The 18,299-nt window shown below is 36.5% G+C and overlaps 1 protein-coding gene across 1 annotated transcript; it reads left to right on the forward strand.

Annotated features, from left to right (window-relative positions):
• The first annotated feature begins 1,883 nt into the window (after window positions 1-1,883).
• On the forward strand, window positions 1,884-15,779 carry LOC150077266 (ADP/ATP translocase-like). Its single transcript, XM_090386437.1, has 2 exons — window positions 1,884-2,134; window positions 14,725-15,779. The coding sequence occupies exons 1-2, from the start codon at window positions 1,978-1,980 to the stop codon at window positions 15,465-15,467; spliced, it is 900 nt and encodes a 299-aa protein (XP_090242563.1). The 5' UTR covers window positions 1,884-1,977; the 3' UTR covers window positions 15,468-15,779.
• The last annotated feature ends 2,520 nt before the right edge of the window (window positions 15,780-18,299 follow it).

The following is an 18,299-nucleotide window of genomic DNA, read 5'->3' on the forward strand; positions in this document are numbered from 1 at the left end:
AAAAAGCCAAAAAAAATCAAATATCAATCGCCCCCCCCGCACTAGGCAAAGTCGGGCTTTCAGACAAAAGTGAAAGAATTTGCTCCGAAAGCAAGGGGCATTCACTGCATGATTCACCGATAGGATTTTGTCAGTACGACTCTTCCAGTTCCTCTGCAAGAGGTACTTGATTCTCTGATCAAAATTGTGAATTACATCAAATCTGAAGCCCTTAACACCCGTCTGTTCAAATAACACTGTAAAGACATGAATTCTGATCACGAGGTTCTTCTTTTCTACACTGCTGTACGCTGGTTGTCGAACGTAAATGTTATCAACCGTGTCTTTGAGTTGAAAGATGAAATCAAGTGGTTCCTGGAAGTGCAAGGGAAACATGTAAGGAATTGAGTGATAGCTCTGTAAGGAATTGTGGCTTACTTTAATGATGAAGTTTGGAAGAAAAGAGTTGCTTACTTAGCAGACATTTTAGACCAGCTAAATAAGCGGAACCTGAAACTTCAGGGAAAGGAAACGCACAGTATCCAATTTCAAGACAATCTTCAAGCATCTGTATCCAAGCTGCAAAACTGGCGTCGGAAAGGAAATCTTGGAAACATTGCCATGTTTGAAAAACTCTGCAGTGTGGTACAGGAATCTGAAGGTGAACTGGATGAGAATCTGGAGGAGGAGATTACTGGGCACCTTGAATCCCTTGAAAAGGAATTTCAGCGGGACTTCCCTGAGCTTACAGAAGAAGCTGCACTGGTACGAAACCCATTCTCTGCTTCCCTGAATGTAGTCAGCATTCCCGATGAAGTACAGGATGAATTCTTGGATCTGCGAAACGATTCCTCGGCACGTAATTTGTTTTATGAAAAATTGCTGACTCAGTTCTGGTGTGCTACGTATCGGTCATATCCAAATGTCACCATGCTTGCCTTTCGAGTTTTACTTCCATTTGCCTCTACATATGTAAGCGTTGAAAATCCACTCTCGCAGAGAGTGGATTTTCAACGCTTCTTATCAAAACAAAGGCAAGAAACAGACTGAATGTTGAGGATGACAAATATTAGGTTAGAATTATATTCTTAAAAATCTATTTTTAATGTGTTTTCTTTACCCTATTAAAAATACCTTTTTATGCAAATGTGGTTGGGGTCACAGGCTACTTGGGTATTATTGAAGGGGATCGCGACTCGAAAAAGGTTGGGAAACACTGAATTAAAGTCACCGTTTCGTTATAAATAGCTTTATTACAGTGTGAAAGGACATGCAAAAAGTATTAAAATCGACCCCGATCTTTTCTACCCCTATGTTAATGTCAACAAGCAAAAATTATGCGATTAATCTACATGAAATTTGACTTTAATGAAGGCGTATAGAATTTTTATTAAATTTATTTCTTGTCATAACTGTTGGTCCCCATTTCTGCCATTACAATTTTCTGCTGCGAAACTATCCTATTTAATTTTCACTTTGCAGCCTCTTTTCCGTACAATATTTCTGCACAGTTTAGAACATAATGATATATTAATTAAAAGCAAATAATAAACAATTGTTTTATTCTTACCATAATCTACTGATTGTCCCAAACCTTCCACTTGTCCAACACCTCACGTACCTCTGGCATCTTTTCAATGCTGTATTATCACGTAATGGAATTTAAAATTTCTGCAACTAAAATGTATCTACAACTCTTTCGGCAAAAGTCAGACGTAATTACCATCCGAAATGAAGTAAGTGTTCCACTACTCATGTTTGACTTCAACATCGTGTATCCAAACCCAACAACGGTAAGTCTAATTTTCATGTGGCAGATAGACGGGGTAGGTAGAATGCACTTGTATATTTAGCTTACGCAGGGAACTGTGGGAGCAGGGGGGGGGATGATCTTATAATATCTTTGTTAGTCACGTTTCTCATCCCAGTGCGTGTGCACGGTCAGGACTAACAAGACCAAGTTTTCTGTCTCTGAGATCATCCCCCCCAGTCTCCAAGATGCCTGTGGATGTAGCGTCGTTTATGAAAGATTTCATCGCTGGTGGCATCGCCGCAGCAATTTCTAAGACAACAGTAGCCCCCATTGAGCGAGTTAAGTTACTTTTGCAAGTACAACATGTGTCTAAACAGTTAACACCGGATAAGCATTATAAAGGTAAGCTTTCCATGGTAGTTCTAAATATAAGTCAGTGGACTATTATAAGATATAGTTTTAAACATGAAGCAGCTAGGTAGAAATGAATATTTCATCTGCCACTTCTTTATGTTTTTGATGTTTGTAGCGTAGGGATAACTGAAAGATTTTAGAATTAAACGGATAGCAAAAGGTATAATCTGAGGGAAAGATAGCAGAAATGCGAGAGATTTTATATTTTCTCCTTCTTTGATAAGACCAGAAATTTTTTATGGTCACATATGAAATTTGCCGTGTCTTCTGGTTCTAAAACTCTAATTAGACTTTATTCCATGTATACGTAAATTATTGAATCAAAAAGTAGTACACATTTCCCGAGGATATGAGGAGAAAGAGTGAGAGTACTTCAGCATCTATTTACGAAGAAAATGTATTCTTAGATGTCGTACTCAAAGCTTTCAGAAGTTAGGGGTAGGTGGAAGAAAATTAGGGTCAATGATTGTAAAAGTGTATGGGTACGAAAAGTTTGAGAAACACTGAATTCTAGCTAAACACAATCAAAAATCGTGCATTAGATCAAACATCGACTGTTTTTTTTTTTTCTGAAGTAAAAGTGGATGTCATTTGACAACAGAAGCATTGCGCAAGTACCTAACAAATATACAAATAAAAAGGATGTTATCCATTACATAATAGTACGAGATGGATAAAAATTTTAGGAATGACCGCTAACTAGAAATAGAATACAGGTAACTGCCTATTGTGGCGACCTCTAACAGATTTGGCAAGCAAATGTTTTCAGTTTTTTTATTTTTATTTCCCTTTTTTTCGTTGTGTTTTAGATATCTCAGCCAAGTGTTATTATGGGCCCTGTCGTAGACCTCGGTCTCCTTTGGCACTTTGATTGAAGGACGAGGTGTTAAGATGGGTCTGTTGTTGAGTAAAATGAATGCTTCACAGCTATAGAAAAGATTTTCCACAAGACACAATGAAATGTTTTCTTTAAAATCACGCATTTACTGAGGATAACGCCTTTCTATTTTCTATATTACGCATGTCAAGTTGTATGAATGATATCTCTATTGAAACAATCCTATACATAGGCTCCAAATTTGTTTAGTCATTAATTTTCCATGTTTTACACTCTGCACAGAGTTAAGTTTGTTACTTAACTCTGCAGGATTAGAGCATTTCAGGATCTACTCAATTGTTTGTTGAATTGCAAATAGAATTCTTATATTTTTTAATTCATTTTTAATAAAAAAAGCATTAAATAAATCGAAGAATACAGAATAAGCTAGTTTCAATCATCCTTTCTATCATTTTGAGTAGAATTTCTAAAATCGGAACATTTCGAATAAATTCAGCCTTGAAGATTCTGGACTGTACACGTTCAGTTGTATTTAAAGATGCATTTTTGTTTTACTCTGGGACGACCACGCGGTCCGAGGGCTTGAATCCCTGTCACTCAGGGCACGTGTGCTTATGTACCCTCGCGCTGACCACTCGACTACGTTTAGCAACGCACGGTACAGTAATCTTATAGAAAAATGTGATAAATTTCAAAGTGTAAAAAAAAAAAAAAAATTATGAAAATTTAATTTTTGTAATTAAAAACTAACACTTTCTTATTTAATTTTTTTTTCTCTCATATTTGCTATAAAAGCATGATTGATAGATTTCTCACACAAGAATAAATGCGTGCGTGCTTGCAAGTCTTCATTCTACTCCCATCAGTGGCACGAAAACTGATAACGATGTTAGTGGCACAAGAGAAATTTTGGTCGCTGATATTACATCCCAGGAAGGGAAGTGACCCCGTTACCATAACGACCAGCTAACGCAATTCAGCTGCCTTTCTGCAATCCACAAAATGGTTCCTCACAGATAGATATTGATCCAAAAAGGTCACTGACCACAATCTGTACTCAAGTGATGCAGTCCATCAGTAAAAAATTGGACAACCTAGTGTGTATTCGTGAAATATAAGAACTTCACATTGTGGTACTGAGACCAGTATTTTTTTTTTTTAAATAATATAATAAAAAAACAAATATGAAAAGGCAGTTCTAATTGATATTTTAAGACAGTATTATTAGCTTCGTAACAACCCATAAAACAGGTTGCTGTCACCATATTAGTTAATAAATTATTAACTAGTTCGATAAACTGACCTAATATAAGCCGTTAATATTAATATTGCGTGAACATGCCGTATACGAAAAGTGCCCTCTGCATGTCTAGGTGACTTTTTTTTCTTTTTGGCAGTGGAATTTGAAAAAAGCAATAATAAAAAAAAATAATAAAATAAAATAATCACAATGGTATCGTAAGATTTTCGATTTATCAAAAGACTACTGAAATTGCATTTTATAGGGTTTGTCCTGTGTTGGACAATGATTGTTTTTTCTACGCGCCTGCGTGAAAGTCACTATTAAAAATCAGAGTTTTGATAATGATTAAAAACATATCATTTTGAATTTTATCTTTTTAAAGGGACTTGTGGGATGCTTCATTAATTCAATAGTTGATTTTTTTTTTATTTCATTTTAACATGCAGTTAAAGATACTATTGTTGTTGTATTCGGGTTTAGGAGTATCAGCGACTAAGGCCATATTGCTCAGTGTACACTGTCTGTAAATTGTGTGGGTTCTGAGGTCGATTTTCTGTTTGCTGGACGAAAAACCACTACCTCGCCTGAGACCGACTAACTCAGTCACGTTGTGAAAAAAACCATAAAAATTCCTCACGTCATCGACGGGACTTGAACTCGGGTCTTTTCCACTCGATGTGGGGAGGAGGGCGACTCTACCAACTGTGCTACCCACGAGTAGTAGGGGTAGGTAGGCGAAACGTGCATCGGTGGTTCTAATAATTACTTTTAAAAACGTATTATAATGTTGTTTTAATTGACTTTATTCGTATTATAATTGCGTTATTCCCTTGGTGGTATAAAATGTGTTTTATTAGCTAATTAGTTCATTAACCAATATCCTTGGGTGTAGCATTAAATCCAGAAAATTTTAGAAATCAGTTTCACTAAATATATAAAATTTTCTGAATTTGAAGTTACATACAGGGTGTCCAGAAAAAAATGTATACACACTTTAATTGTTAATAATGTCTGTTTATTTTCATAAATTCACTTTTATAATTAAGAAAAAATGTGAGAAAAAATATACATTAACGCAAGTGTTCAAATTGTCCTTCATTCTCATCCAGGCATTGTTGACATCGTTGAGAAACTGAACTGCCTACATCACCTATGATATCTCTTGATATTGCTGCACATTCTGCTTCAATAGCTTGCCGTAATTCAGCGATTGTTGCTGGTTTTGTGGCATAAACTTTATCTTTGAGGTATCCCCATAAATAAAAATCCAATGGTGTTAGACTTGAAAAACGTGGAGGGAACTCAACACTGCCTCTTCGTTCAATCCAACTGTTTGGGAGAGTTTCATCCAGATAAGCCCTAACATCGCGATGAAAACGGGGAGGTGCCCCATCGTGTTGAAAATAAAATTCATCATCATCATCCTCAAATAGATCACGAATGTGTGGGATGATTGATTCCTGAAGCAAGTTGAGGTAAACAGCACCAGTAACAGCTGCATCAAAAAAGAAAGGTCTAATCAAACCCAAGGATGATAATCCACACCACACTGTAATGCCCGGTAAATTCAAATGTTGTTTCTCAGTAACGTGTGGATTCTCGGTTGCCCAGTACCAAAAATTGTAACAATTAATTGTACCATTCAACTTGAATGTTGTCTCATCACTCCAAACGATCTTATTGCCAAACAGAACATCCTCTGCAGATTTTCTTAAAACCACTTGGAAAATTCAACCCTACAATCAGGATAATTTTTTCTCAGAGCCTGCACTAATCTTGGAATGTACTTTTTCCATTTTGCACGCTTTAAAATGTTATGCACACTGGACTTGAGGATTGCCGTTTCACGAGCAACTTGTCGGATAGATTTCCTTGGTGTTTGTCGGAAAAGTTCCAGCACCTCTTGTGATCTCGTATATGTACGAGTCTTCCTGATCTATGTACATTTTGTACAGTGCCATCCGCTTCAAACTTATCACGAATACGCGAAATTGTGAGATGGCATAGTGGTTCAGTGTGGTATTCACTCCTAAACTGTCTCTGGACTTCGTTGATATTTTCCAACACCACTTCAGCACAAACTTCCGCTGTTCAAATGTAAGTCTGATCTTCTCCATTATTACTCCAACTTGCAACTGAAAAAGAAAACGGTTACTGAGTTATAGGCTGATAAAATATGTATATGTGGGTATTATTTTGCACCTAAAAGTTGTGGCATCAAATTTATAATACTTATCTTGCCAGCTTTTTAATGCTTAACTGGTGTTCATGATCGATTGTTTTTTCCTCCTGGCAGTCGATATTCCAGATCAAGTCACTTTGAAATCGTTTCTATACGGATTTCGTATCCATGTCTTTCCAACATCCATTTAATACATAGTGTTTAGGGTCAAGGGGACCGATGGTTTCCAACAACTCCGTATATAATTCAATGGATGCTTGTTACCCTTATAATAATCGACATGCGAAACAGTAAATGCTGTTCTTAGATTCTGAATATACTCTTGCCAGCAAACGCCGGTTGTTTCTTACTATATTTTATAAAAATATTGTAATGAAAGTTACTGAGCTGCCTCTTTTGCCATCCTCATGGGCGCCGGCAGCATAGTCCACTTTTGGATTTCGAAGCAATATCCATTTTTTAATATTTTCATTAATTTATTGAAACATCAAAACAATACAAATTCTACAAATAAACCATTAAAATATTAATTCGAATAATTTATCAAAACAAAAACAATCTTGCAAAACAGAATTAGACCCCGTTAATTTTCGTCATTATCTTTAAATAAAAATTGCAATCTTTTCGGCTTCTCTAATTAATTAAAATATTGCATGTACAGTATTCGAAAATTTGGTGAACAAAAAAAATTATTCTCACTTGCACCACCTTGCGAAATATCCTGCCGGAGTCCATGATCATCCTATAGGCATTCGTCATCACTTACACGAGGAAGAATAGGTCCTAGAATGTTATATGACATCGATGTTAATGGCACAGTGGTATAATCAGCTTGGATCAAAACTGATGGAACATTTTTCATATTCCCTTTATTCACATCCAGAAGTTTTGTGCTCGAGCGTCTCTCGTTTTGATTTATCCCAGACACAAACATCGAACTAACGTATCCCTATTTCAGTAATAAAAATTCTTTAATTCATTTATGACTACATATTCTTTAGTTTTCCTGAGTTCATGTTTAAATACACAGTATTAATCCGAATTCTTCAAATACTAAATGATGAATGTGGAAAGCTTTATGTAATCTCTACGTATTCATGAACGTTTTATAAAGTAAAGAGACACTGTGAAAAGCAAAAACTATGGGTTGAGAAATGCAAAATTGTGAGCCCATTGCAAACGACGAAGTTCGGGTAACTCATCCAGCAAAGCAAGGGACAGTTCATTCACAGAGTAGCTCGGGTTGGCTGGTGCCATGAAGGGTATTGTAGAGTTGTGGTACCTGCGTGTACTGGTGAACCTTGCAATAAAGATCTTATTTATAAAAATGGGTATTTTCTGATTTCAAGATAGATGGAACGCATGCAAATTTCAAGACAGATAGAATAATCGGAAAATGTAAAGGATGTTGTAAGCCGAATAACACAGAGGAGTTCATAAAGTTTCTCTTAGTATGAAATGATATTACTCGTGATTATACAATCAAATGGAGTGAAAAGAACATAATGGAGACCAGATCACCACCCGACCTTTAGATGATTTGCGAGTGGCGCACATTACAGATAGTTGCCAAATGAATTGATAAATTTTGCTTCGCTAAGCCAATACGTATCACCAAACAACAACGTAAAGAGAAAGTTAAGAGCACAATAGGTTTCTTCACAAGCCAACAAGGCAGGGAAAGATTCCTGTACTTTTTTCAGGGAAAAAAATTCTATGTTTGGAAAAAAAAAAAAAAAAACAAAAAAAACACGTAAATATCGCTGAATGTCAGCAACTAAATGCAGAGTAAGGTCACTCGACTGGGTGCCAGAAATGTTAACTTAATTTCAGACTGCTCTCAGTTTTGTCGTGACCTTGGCTTTTCTTTCAGCGACGAGAAGACAGTTTTTCTTTTCTTCCTTTTTTTTTTTTTTTTTTTTTTGAGTGAGTGAGGCGTTTTCTTTGTGGATGATGTCCATCAAGAAATAAATTGTTTCAAGGGTACCATCAATTTACCTCTGTTTAAAAGTCGAGAAAGTGAATGAATCTTTAACGGGGAACATTTTTTTAAACTATCTTTAACTTCTCTTTTCAGATTGTTACCAGTTCGGTAACCTTGTTTGTGTTTATCCAATACCTCTTCTTCTAGTGGAGGTGGGGAGCGGAGGTATTAAGCGTTGTATTACATTGCTGAATACAAATTTGTATTTGAGTAACTTACATTTTTTTTTTTTTTTCATTTTCGAGTGTTTATACGGCTTTAAAAAAAAAATAAGAAAACAGGTGGAAATCGGACCTTTCAGTATCACATTATTTTCATTACATAACTGAATTTGCATTTGATGTTTCAAATAGGAATAGGGGGGGACTGTGCCCATAAAGTGGTGCGCAATAAGATTATATTGAGTTAAATGTATATTAAATATAAATTTTATTCTCGATGTTCATTGTATTTTGTATTTCTCGTTCCCTGTTTGACACTTTCATTTGGCTTTGTTTTTTTCTTTCCTTGACTTTTATTGTTTCAAATGGTTCATGCGATATACTATACAGTATTTAATTAGAAAGCAAATTTATGTAGTTTGTAAAGAATTTGTTTTCGATTTTCTTTTTTTTAAGGGATTCATTGCAGATTGATCCCTATCTACTTCTACAAACAATTTTGGAAGCAGGTAGTTTTATTAATTTTAAAGAAGAACCAGAACTGGACAAATTATTAGAGCGGACAGACGTGGCTCCGTAGCCGAATAGTCAGTTGCGAGAGTGCATCAATACTAGACAAATTGTGAATGAGAGAAAATGGACAGGTGATATGGAAAGTGTTTTTTCGGCTGAAAAAAAATGTTTTTTTTTTTTTTTAAATATTAGTAGTGGCTTGCGTCGTTTGCCACCACTAATACTAAAACTAACAGGTGCAACTCTAAGCAGGTGCGGAAACCATTCTGTCTCTCCTCGCGCTTGCTCTTCCCTCATCACTGGCCACAACCAGAACTGAATGAACTGGACATCCTCCAACACCAACTGGACATCCTCCTCGTAGGAATGGCGGCACTGATCTGAAAACACCATCATTCTCACTTCTTCCAGCTAACCAGGAAATACTCTGGTGAGATTTGAAGCCCCTTCTGACGGTCGACGGCTGCTCTGCTCCGCTGAATCACCCTGACCATTCCACCAGACAAGCCTCCAGCACCAGTGAATCAACTCTGCCACAGTCAAATTCATCCGATACTCCAACTTCCCAGATGACCCCTTGCAGCAGGCAGAACTTCTACTCACGGATTTGCAATTTCTCTTTCCTTCTCGACCCCACGTTCTTCGGCAGCGATATCCCCATCTTGCACTAAGCATTTTCCTCTCCTCTGTTTTTGCCTTTGGGTGCGTTTTGCTATGCTACCTCTATATAACTTCCCTGCCTTTATCTTGTCTATAAAATGCTCCTTTCTGCTGGCTCCCTTCACTCTCGCTATTGCAAGAGTGCAGGCAGCCCGATAGGAGTTTTTCTACTGTCCCTGGTCCGGCTCCATGTGTTGTGCTTTCCTGGTGATCGTCCCTCCCATAATTAAGTGACCAGTCGAACAACACACTACTCGCATAGTCCACACTACCCAAAACGATTGGCTTTGCAAAGTTGTGCAGCATTGCAGAGTACAAATTTGTACTTAAAGCGGATTTGTAAGAACCACAGGAACCGCCTAACAAACACTATGCCCACTATGTCTAAGCAGGTGCGAGAGATGCCCTGCATTCAACCCCTCGCTATGCGCATTACGGTCTTGTTGTCCTTGAGCCGTAAAACCATAAACAAACACGACCACTCGCTCATGATTAATACATACAGAGTTATTATGCAAACAAATTCTCTTGATAAAAATAAATTGTATTGTATTATTATTATTAGTCATATGGTGCAGCATAAGCCTAAGGCTTATGCTGCACCAGCCAAAAAAAAAAAAAAAAAATTCCCGAGTTACCCTGAAAGGAATCAAGGAAGAGAAGAATGATGATATCCAGCTCAGGACCCTAGGTTAGTCAAGCCCATATTCACCAGATGTCAAACAGCTTGAATTCAAATTCAGTTCACTTCAAAGGCTCAAACATAATCCCCCCCCCCCAATAGACTATTGTCCCTGGATTAATATCTGCCATACGATTAACACATATACCAACATGATTATATTTATGTTTTGAAAGAGTCGAATGCTTAATTAATTTCATTTTATTTCTACCTCCTGTCTTATTTTTGTTTTCCTTTATTTTATTATTTTTCGTTTATTTATATAAAGATCCTTTTAATACTAATTACCGATCTAGCACAGTTATTTTTGACCAGACGTTGTAGTTTGCACTCTGTACCGCAAACCCTACAGTTAGTCCTAGTAACAGAATAAGAATAATACGTAATATTTGGCTTTAGAAGGTTAATCAGTGACATCAGAGCAATGAATATTTCTTTATTCAGTATTAACCTTGTCTTAACCATAAACCGTGCATAACAGGACCAGAACTCCTGACAAAGTGGCATACAGTATTGGCATTGAAATTGTAAAGAATTTATATAAAAGGTAGACATAGAAGATTATATAATAGAGTAAGGGACCCTTCATCAAATGATTGAACTGAAAATAACAAAACAAACATATAGTTGGTGTTATCAAGTTCTCTTTTTTTAAATGATAAATGAAAAGTATTCCAGTTTAGAGTCCCCAAAAATGACAAATCCGCTTCTGATTGAAGTCGCATCCCTCTATCTCTCCAACTCCCAGTTCGGGTGTGACGAATCAACAGCATTTGAACCGATACTTTTTCAAACGAGTTAAACCGTAATGACACTGTCCCTCCACTGGATCTCTAAAAGATAAAAGAATTAAGGCAATACAGCAGTCACTAAATGATCCAGTATACAAATGGAACTTTGCAGAAGTAAAAAGTGGTTAAAGTGTTTGGGGTTTAACAGCACCAGGGGTTTCCCCCAGCTCCGCGTTGCATACTCTGCAGTGTAACGCAGTACTCTGTGGAGGGCAGAGATTTTCTGTAGTGTAATGTCGTCGTAAGTTGACCTTTTATCACCTCTAACCTTTTAGCTGTTGGGCGCGTAGTGGGACACACCTTTGCCCACACTTTGCCACGAGGAGGCAGGTCAGGCACCCAGTAGATAGATTTATTTAGTACTCTGGCAGATCCTGCCACCGAGTTTCCGAAGATTTCAGTGGAAAGGGCCTAATGTAAAAAAAAAAAAAAACAAAAAAAAAACCGAGGGTAAACGCTAGAAATTTGATTAGGCCGGAATAGTTTAATAAGAAGGTGTTAATTTTGACGCTAGTTTGTAATTTGACTACATTAGTTAGGAGTGTACGTTGTCGGTTTAGTTTGAGTCGGGGGGAAAAGACTGAAGACTGGGGGTGGTGGATAGAAGTACGGGGACAATCCTCGAGGAGGTCAGTGGGGACGAGCCTCGCCAGGCAAAAGAGAGGAGGCCTCTAGAGACCAGTCTCCTCGCCCCTGCCAAGTTTAGGGTATCTGGATCAGATCGCCTTATGGCGTATTGGAAGCAGAGCTGCTAGAAGTCATTGTCTGGTCCTGAGGAGAAGTGTCCTTATGTCATTCGTGGGATTCAGTCCCACGGAAGATAGAGACCCTGCACAGGTCTTGTCAAGGATTTATTCTCCAGATGGGTAGTGTTCTGAATGTTGTTTTAGTTAGAGATTGGTCGTTAGAGTTGAGTTGTGGGGGTTAGTATGGTTTTGCAACTTATTTTGTTTATTCAAGTTTATTCCAGCAGGGCTAGGTAGGTGGTCCAAGCTGATTGTTGTGTGTCCTGGTGAAATCAGGTATATGTCAATCCCTCTAATTTCTTTGTGGTTAGTTTCCACGGTTTGGCTGTTGTACGTACCGATTCTTGCGTCTGGTGCATAACTCTTGCGCGAATCTGGAGAAGGCTGCAAAATCTTCCTTGCTGTCCAGGAGATACCTTTCCTGATTTCTGGAGAGAAACTTGATTTTAGTTATTAGCTGGCAGCGAAGGTCCTCGAAGTGCTGGCAGTCATACATCAAATGCTGCCAGCTCCTCAACTCTCCACAGCAGCAGTCTGGGTCATCGGTGATGCCGAATGTTGTTAATTTGGCCTTAAAGGCCCCGTGCCCTGTTAGAAGGACGGTTGTATACAATCCAGGTGAGTACCATGTCGGATGGAGTCTGTCTGTCACGTGGTTAAGTTATTCCGATAGTAGCCCCTGCAAACAGATGTTGTCGTTGTACTGTTTTTTAGACGCATCAGCGACTTAGATCAAATTGAGCCGTATATATTATGACCGTAAATTGTTCTGTGGTCGATCTTCTGGACGAATACTAGAATTTGAGAGAAAACACCGTTCTATCCTCAACTAGACCAAGTATCTTAGACACGTTGTGAAAAAGGTCCATAAAAATTCATGTCATCAACAGCGATTCAACAACTGTGCTACCCACGAGGGCTCTGCAAACAGGGAGATTGGAGATTCAGTATCATCAAGAGTGGAATTGTGAGTGGTAGTTTTTCATTGTAGAGTTACAGCCCAGAAGTACAACATAATTCGACCGAACACCAAATTTCGCTTAAAAATGAAATTTTGGAAACGAAGTGACGTGTGATACAACCCAACCAAATTCGTGGTATTGCACTCCACTAATTGTACAGTTCGATATGAAGTTCTCTCGGCAGTGCAGACAAGCTGCTAGGACGTGAAGGATGCTGCCACTTATGTACAGACATTTTGGCAGAAGCCAAGGAGACAATTATTCGGTTGTAATAAGGCAATGGTTAGGCCACCTCTCGAATACTGTGTACATGCTTCGAAACCTCAATGTAGGAAGTATGTATAAAAAGATTAGAAAAATTGGAAAGTGTGCAAAGAAGAGAAGAAAGATTAATCAGGAGCACAAAACAATACTCTCACCAAGAAGGATTTATGGTTTGTAAATTTTAGCGTCTGGAAAGGTCTAAGCATCTGCGAGAAGACCTGGAAGAAGTGTTTAAGGGCTTTGAAGGAACTAAGTAAACAAAATGCTAATGGCATCCTTATTGTTGCTCGGGCGAAACCACAAGAGAACATAAACTGAAATTGGAAAAGGACGGTTAGAGGATAGAGGTGTGAAAACTTACTTTTAACAGAGTAATCGCTTTTTGGAACAAACTTCCATCTGGTGTTGGATGTGTGTATTGTAAATAAATTTAAAGAAGGATTAGATAAATTATTAGAAGTTATGAACGAAAGAAGTGGGCATTTTTTTTTTTTTTTTGCCGATGCGGTATTTGCTTGGTATCATTTCGCCACTGCTAATACCACTAATGATAAGTTTCTCGATTTCCTATAACTGTTTACCAACATCAAAATTTCATTCCAGTTGTAAACAACAATTTAATGCTAGGTACTGGGGAGCGTTTTGGATAAAAACTGAATAAAGTCATTTTAGCCTTTCAATAATGATAGTAATTATTAAAAGTAACAAACTTTTGTTTTGTGAGGTAAAGTTCATCTTTCTTAATGCGTTCTTTCGGGACACAGTGATTATAATCACCGTCTTCCCACAATGGGTAGAATAGAAAGTCCTGAGTTCGAATCTCATCAATGACAAGCGGAAAAAAAAAAAAAATTGTGGTCTTTTTGCACAACATGACTGAATTAATCAGCCTCAAGAGAGGTTGAATGGCTTTTTCTCCCGAAAATTTGGTTTTTCGTCCAAACAGCAAACCGACCGAAGAATACATGCAATTGCATCCATAATATACCAAGGCCTCATAGCCTTTGTTGTTTTGGCATTTAGAACACACCTAACCCAATCTGATCCAACTTTCTTAATGGAACCATGTCAGTAGGAGGTGCTCTGTAATAAACTCCGACAGATCTTTTATCTTACCTGAAAGCTCTGTCTGTGTGACCACTGTCCCATCAAAGGATGGGATCACAATGGTTGAGAAAATATTAATATTTTTATATATTGTATAAAATGAATATGAAATTTCTAAATTTATATAAATTTAGTAATTTGACATACTTAATACGTAATTAAAATTATGTATGTCTAAAATTAATTTTGATATATTTTATACTTAATTTTTTCATTAGTGTTTAATTTTATTCTGCCATAATCATTGAATCCTTTCCCAAGGTATAGCTCGCGAGCTTTATCTTTGGGGGGAAGGGCACTATGATTTAAAATCGCCACCGACAGGTACTGTAGATGGATCAAATAAAATGTGTATATATATGTAATTATATATAAATGCCTTGTATAAATAAAATTGAATTATAGTAAAACAAAAATCTTAATGAGCTGTTGTATCTCTTTTCAGGTATAATTGACTGTTTTGTCCGTATTCCGAAAGAACAAGGCTTTTTAAGCTACTGGAGAGGCAACTTGGCCAATGTAATTAGATACTTTCCTACTCAGGCTCTCAACTTCGCCTTTAAAGATAAATATAAACAAGTCTTTCTGGGTGGCGTGGACAAGAGAACTCAATTCTGGCGTTACTTTTTGGGCAACTTGGCTTCTGGTGGAGCTGCTGGTGCAACATCTCTGTGCTTCGTTTATCCTCTGGATTTTGCCAGAACAAGATTAGCCGCGGACACCGGCAAAGGTGGAGCCGAACGAGAATTCACTGGACTAGGTAATTGCCTCGTTAAAATCTTCCGGCATGATGGAATCATCGGTCTGTATCGAGGATTTAGCGTTTCTGTGCAAGGTATCATAATTTACCGAGCAGCTTATTTCGGATTTTTCGACACAGCCAAGGGCATGCTTCCGGATCCGAAGAAAACACCAATAGTGATTTCGTGGATGATTGCGCAGACTGTGACAACAGTGGCCGGCATCATTTCATATCCTTTCGACACTGTAAGGAGAAGAATGATGATGCAAAGTGGACGAGCCAAAGAGGACCGTATGTATAAGAACACACTTGACTGCTGGGTGAAGATTCGGAAATCGGAAGGCGGAGCTGCTTTCTTTAAAGGAGCCTTCTCCAATGTATTGAGAGGTACAGGAGGAGCTCTAGTACTAGTCCTATACGATGAAATTAAAGCTTTTATCTTTTGATTACGTCTTCGAAATTAGTGGTATAGACCTAAATTAATATAAGTGGATCATTGTAGTCGAGTGTAATACAAACTCAAGGTGTAAATTCATGAAGCCATTTCTGTCCTAGAGACACTAGGCGTCTCAAGCAAACAAGTCAACATAAGTGGAACTGGGGGGTTAGACTGTGCAAATGTAATATCCAGGGTAGAATTAAGTATATTAGATATATGCAAATTGACGATCGCATTATCATCTTCTCAGAGTTCATGGTCGTCTTTGTAATTTTGTCACAAGTAATGTGTGGAAAATAAATAATTGTGATAAAATAAACCAATCTTATTCCATGTGAACTGTCTACGATACAAATGATTACATATTGTTTATAATTTGCTTATAATGAAATTAAAAATAAATATTCGCATCATTTACAACTAAATGAACACGTAAAAAGCATGTATGTTACGTAGTTTGATCTTGAAAGCATACCATAACGTTGAAACACGAAAAACAAAACAGTTCTGATCCCTCTCCCTCAAATTAGTACAACCACATGTACAGTATCATATTATGGAGGGAAGTAGATTAAAGCTCACATAAATGATCACTTTCTTTTTAATAAAATATTGACAGGGATTGTATTTCTTGGTTTTGACTTATTAGTGTGATAATCTTCTCCAAAATTGTCCAACTTGGAAATCCACCAATGGTATATCGTTATTCTTAGAACGAGCAAGAAAGAATTCTGTCTCAAATATAAACATCGGTAAATGGTACTTTCAAGTGAGGTGTCTTGAGGAGTAAGAAAGTGGAAACTAGGTCTACAGAAAAATCGCATTTCATTATTTTACTTCAACGATAATTTTGTCTGTGATAACATTTTGGATGTGTTTTTTTTTTTTTTTTTTTTTTTTAAACTTCACAGCTCTATTTATAAAATTAATTTAAAAGATACATAAAATTCCTTATTAATATTTTATGGAGTCAAATAATTCTTCCATAGTGGGAATATAATTTTTATGAAATATTTTAAAGAGAGAAAGACCATTTGGTAGCTGCAGAAATGTGTTTTGTGGTATTTATTAGGAAATTGTTTAGCTGTCTTCGCTGCTCAATAACTTCGCTTTATGTCATCTTATAAATAAAATTAAAAATATAAAAAAAAAACTTTCAAATGTTGCGCATACGTATTAATAATTTAAATTTGCACTCACAAAATTAATCTCTTTATATATTTTGTTATTCGGTACGTTGATGCTAGGATTTCTTACCTAAATCTAAAAACAAATTTAATTAAATATTAAAAATACAGCAAAAAAAGGAAAAGTGAAAATCAATTTTTTTTTTTAAAGTACCATTTCATAACGTTAGAGGCGCGACAGTTCTATGGAAAATGATGTTATTCAATGTATGCTGTTGTCATCCCATCTTTATACATTTATGGTTTCCTAAAAGTTAATTATTTGAAATCTGGGTATGTTTTATTTCCTATCTTTCATGAGAAGGTGTGTGTAAATATTTAATTATTTATCGACTATTTTTTTTTAAATAAATACACTTGTTACGCTCTCAGTGTTACTGATATCGTAACTGTAATGTTCGTAATTTTATTTTATGTTTTTTTTACGCTTTTTTTTCTTTTAACGTTGAAATCTTATTGCAACTAATATAATGTTCGCAGATCAATTCCCTACTGATATGCACATAACTTGCTGGATCTATTAAATAGAATATTAACCATTCATGCAAAGCACAAAAATTACAGGAAGCTGTGAGGATCGACGAGATTTTGAAGATGCTGTAAAAAAGTTAAAGCAGCTTCAAGAAGATTGTAATCGATGTGCAGATTCAGTTAGTGATACTTTTATAAATAATCGCGTTGCCAAAAGGAGGGGAGGGGGCAGAGATCATTTGATAACTCTAGAAATATGTTTTATAAAGTGTTTTGTATTAATCCGTTAGTATATCTTTAATCCCAGATTAATAACGTTGCTGACGTTGGAATTTTCTTTGCTTTGAAATACGTAATATAATTAAATAAAGCATCAGATATTCTTTTTTATAAATTTTTCTGTAATTATTATCAACTTTGTACACTGATATCCATAACAATGGCTATTTCTTGAGTATATTATGATGAATAGAAAAATTGAGAGCTTTTGTTAAAAAAACAAGCCACTCCGAAAGTGATGATTCTTTGGGTTTGGTTGGTTTGTATTGGGGTTTAATGCCGCACTACGTGGGTCATAATGCGCCAGTACCCTTTGGGATAAGTACATTTATAAGGAATATCAGCAAAGTGACATACATACCGGTTGTACAGAGATGTACCGTTTTCAGAGCGTTTGTCGTAGTATACCGAAAGCTGATTAAACATCATTTTTACCTGTTTTTCCGAATTACTACGAAAAAAAATAACTCAAAGAATAGCAATCCAAGGTGCTAAGCGCAATACAAACTGAACTTGTACTTTTTATCTGGACTATACAAGAAAATACAGTTTTATTACGAATAACTTTAAACAGAAGGCAAGTGAGGCTAAAAAATGAATTTTATCGTCTATTCTGTCCACCGTGCGGGAATCCTTGCTCAATTTCTAACTTAACGAGTAACGTTATAAATAAAAAATTTAAAGGGGCTTTAAATTATCATTGTTTATGGTTCGCAGACAGCTGTATAAATTCGATACTAATTTCCAGACAAAGTTCAGTCTTTATTTAAGAAAATAAGACTTAAAGATGAACAGTTATCTTAAAGACGAAAAATGTGCAGGACAAAATTTCATAATGTTCATTGCGGTTACTCTGATATTAACAATCAAGCAACTACTGAACTTATATAGTAAGAGGTTTT

The sequence above is a fragment of the Mastigoproctus giganteus genome, chromosome 12 (assembly GCF_048544385.1).
Source record: "Mastigoproctus giganteus isolate SK-2022 chromosome 12, ASM4854438v1, whole genome shotgun sequence".
Lineage (NCBI taxonomy): Eukaryota > Metazoa > Arthropoda > Arachnida > Uropygi > Thelyphonidae > Mastigoproctus > Mastigoproctus giganteus.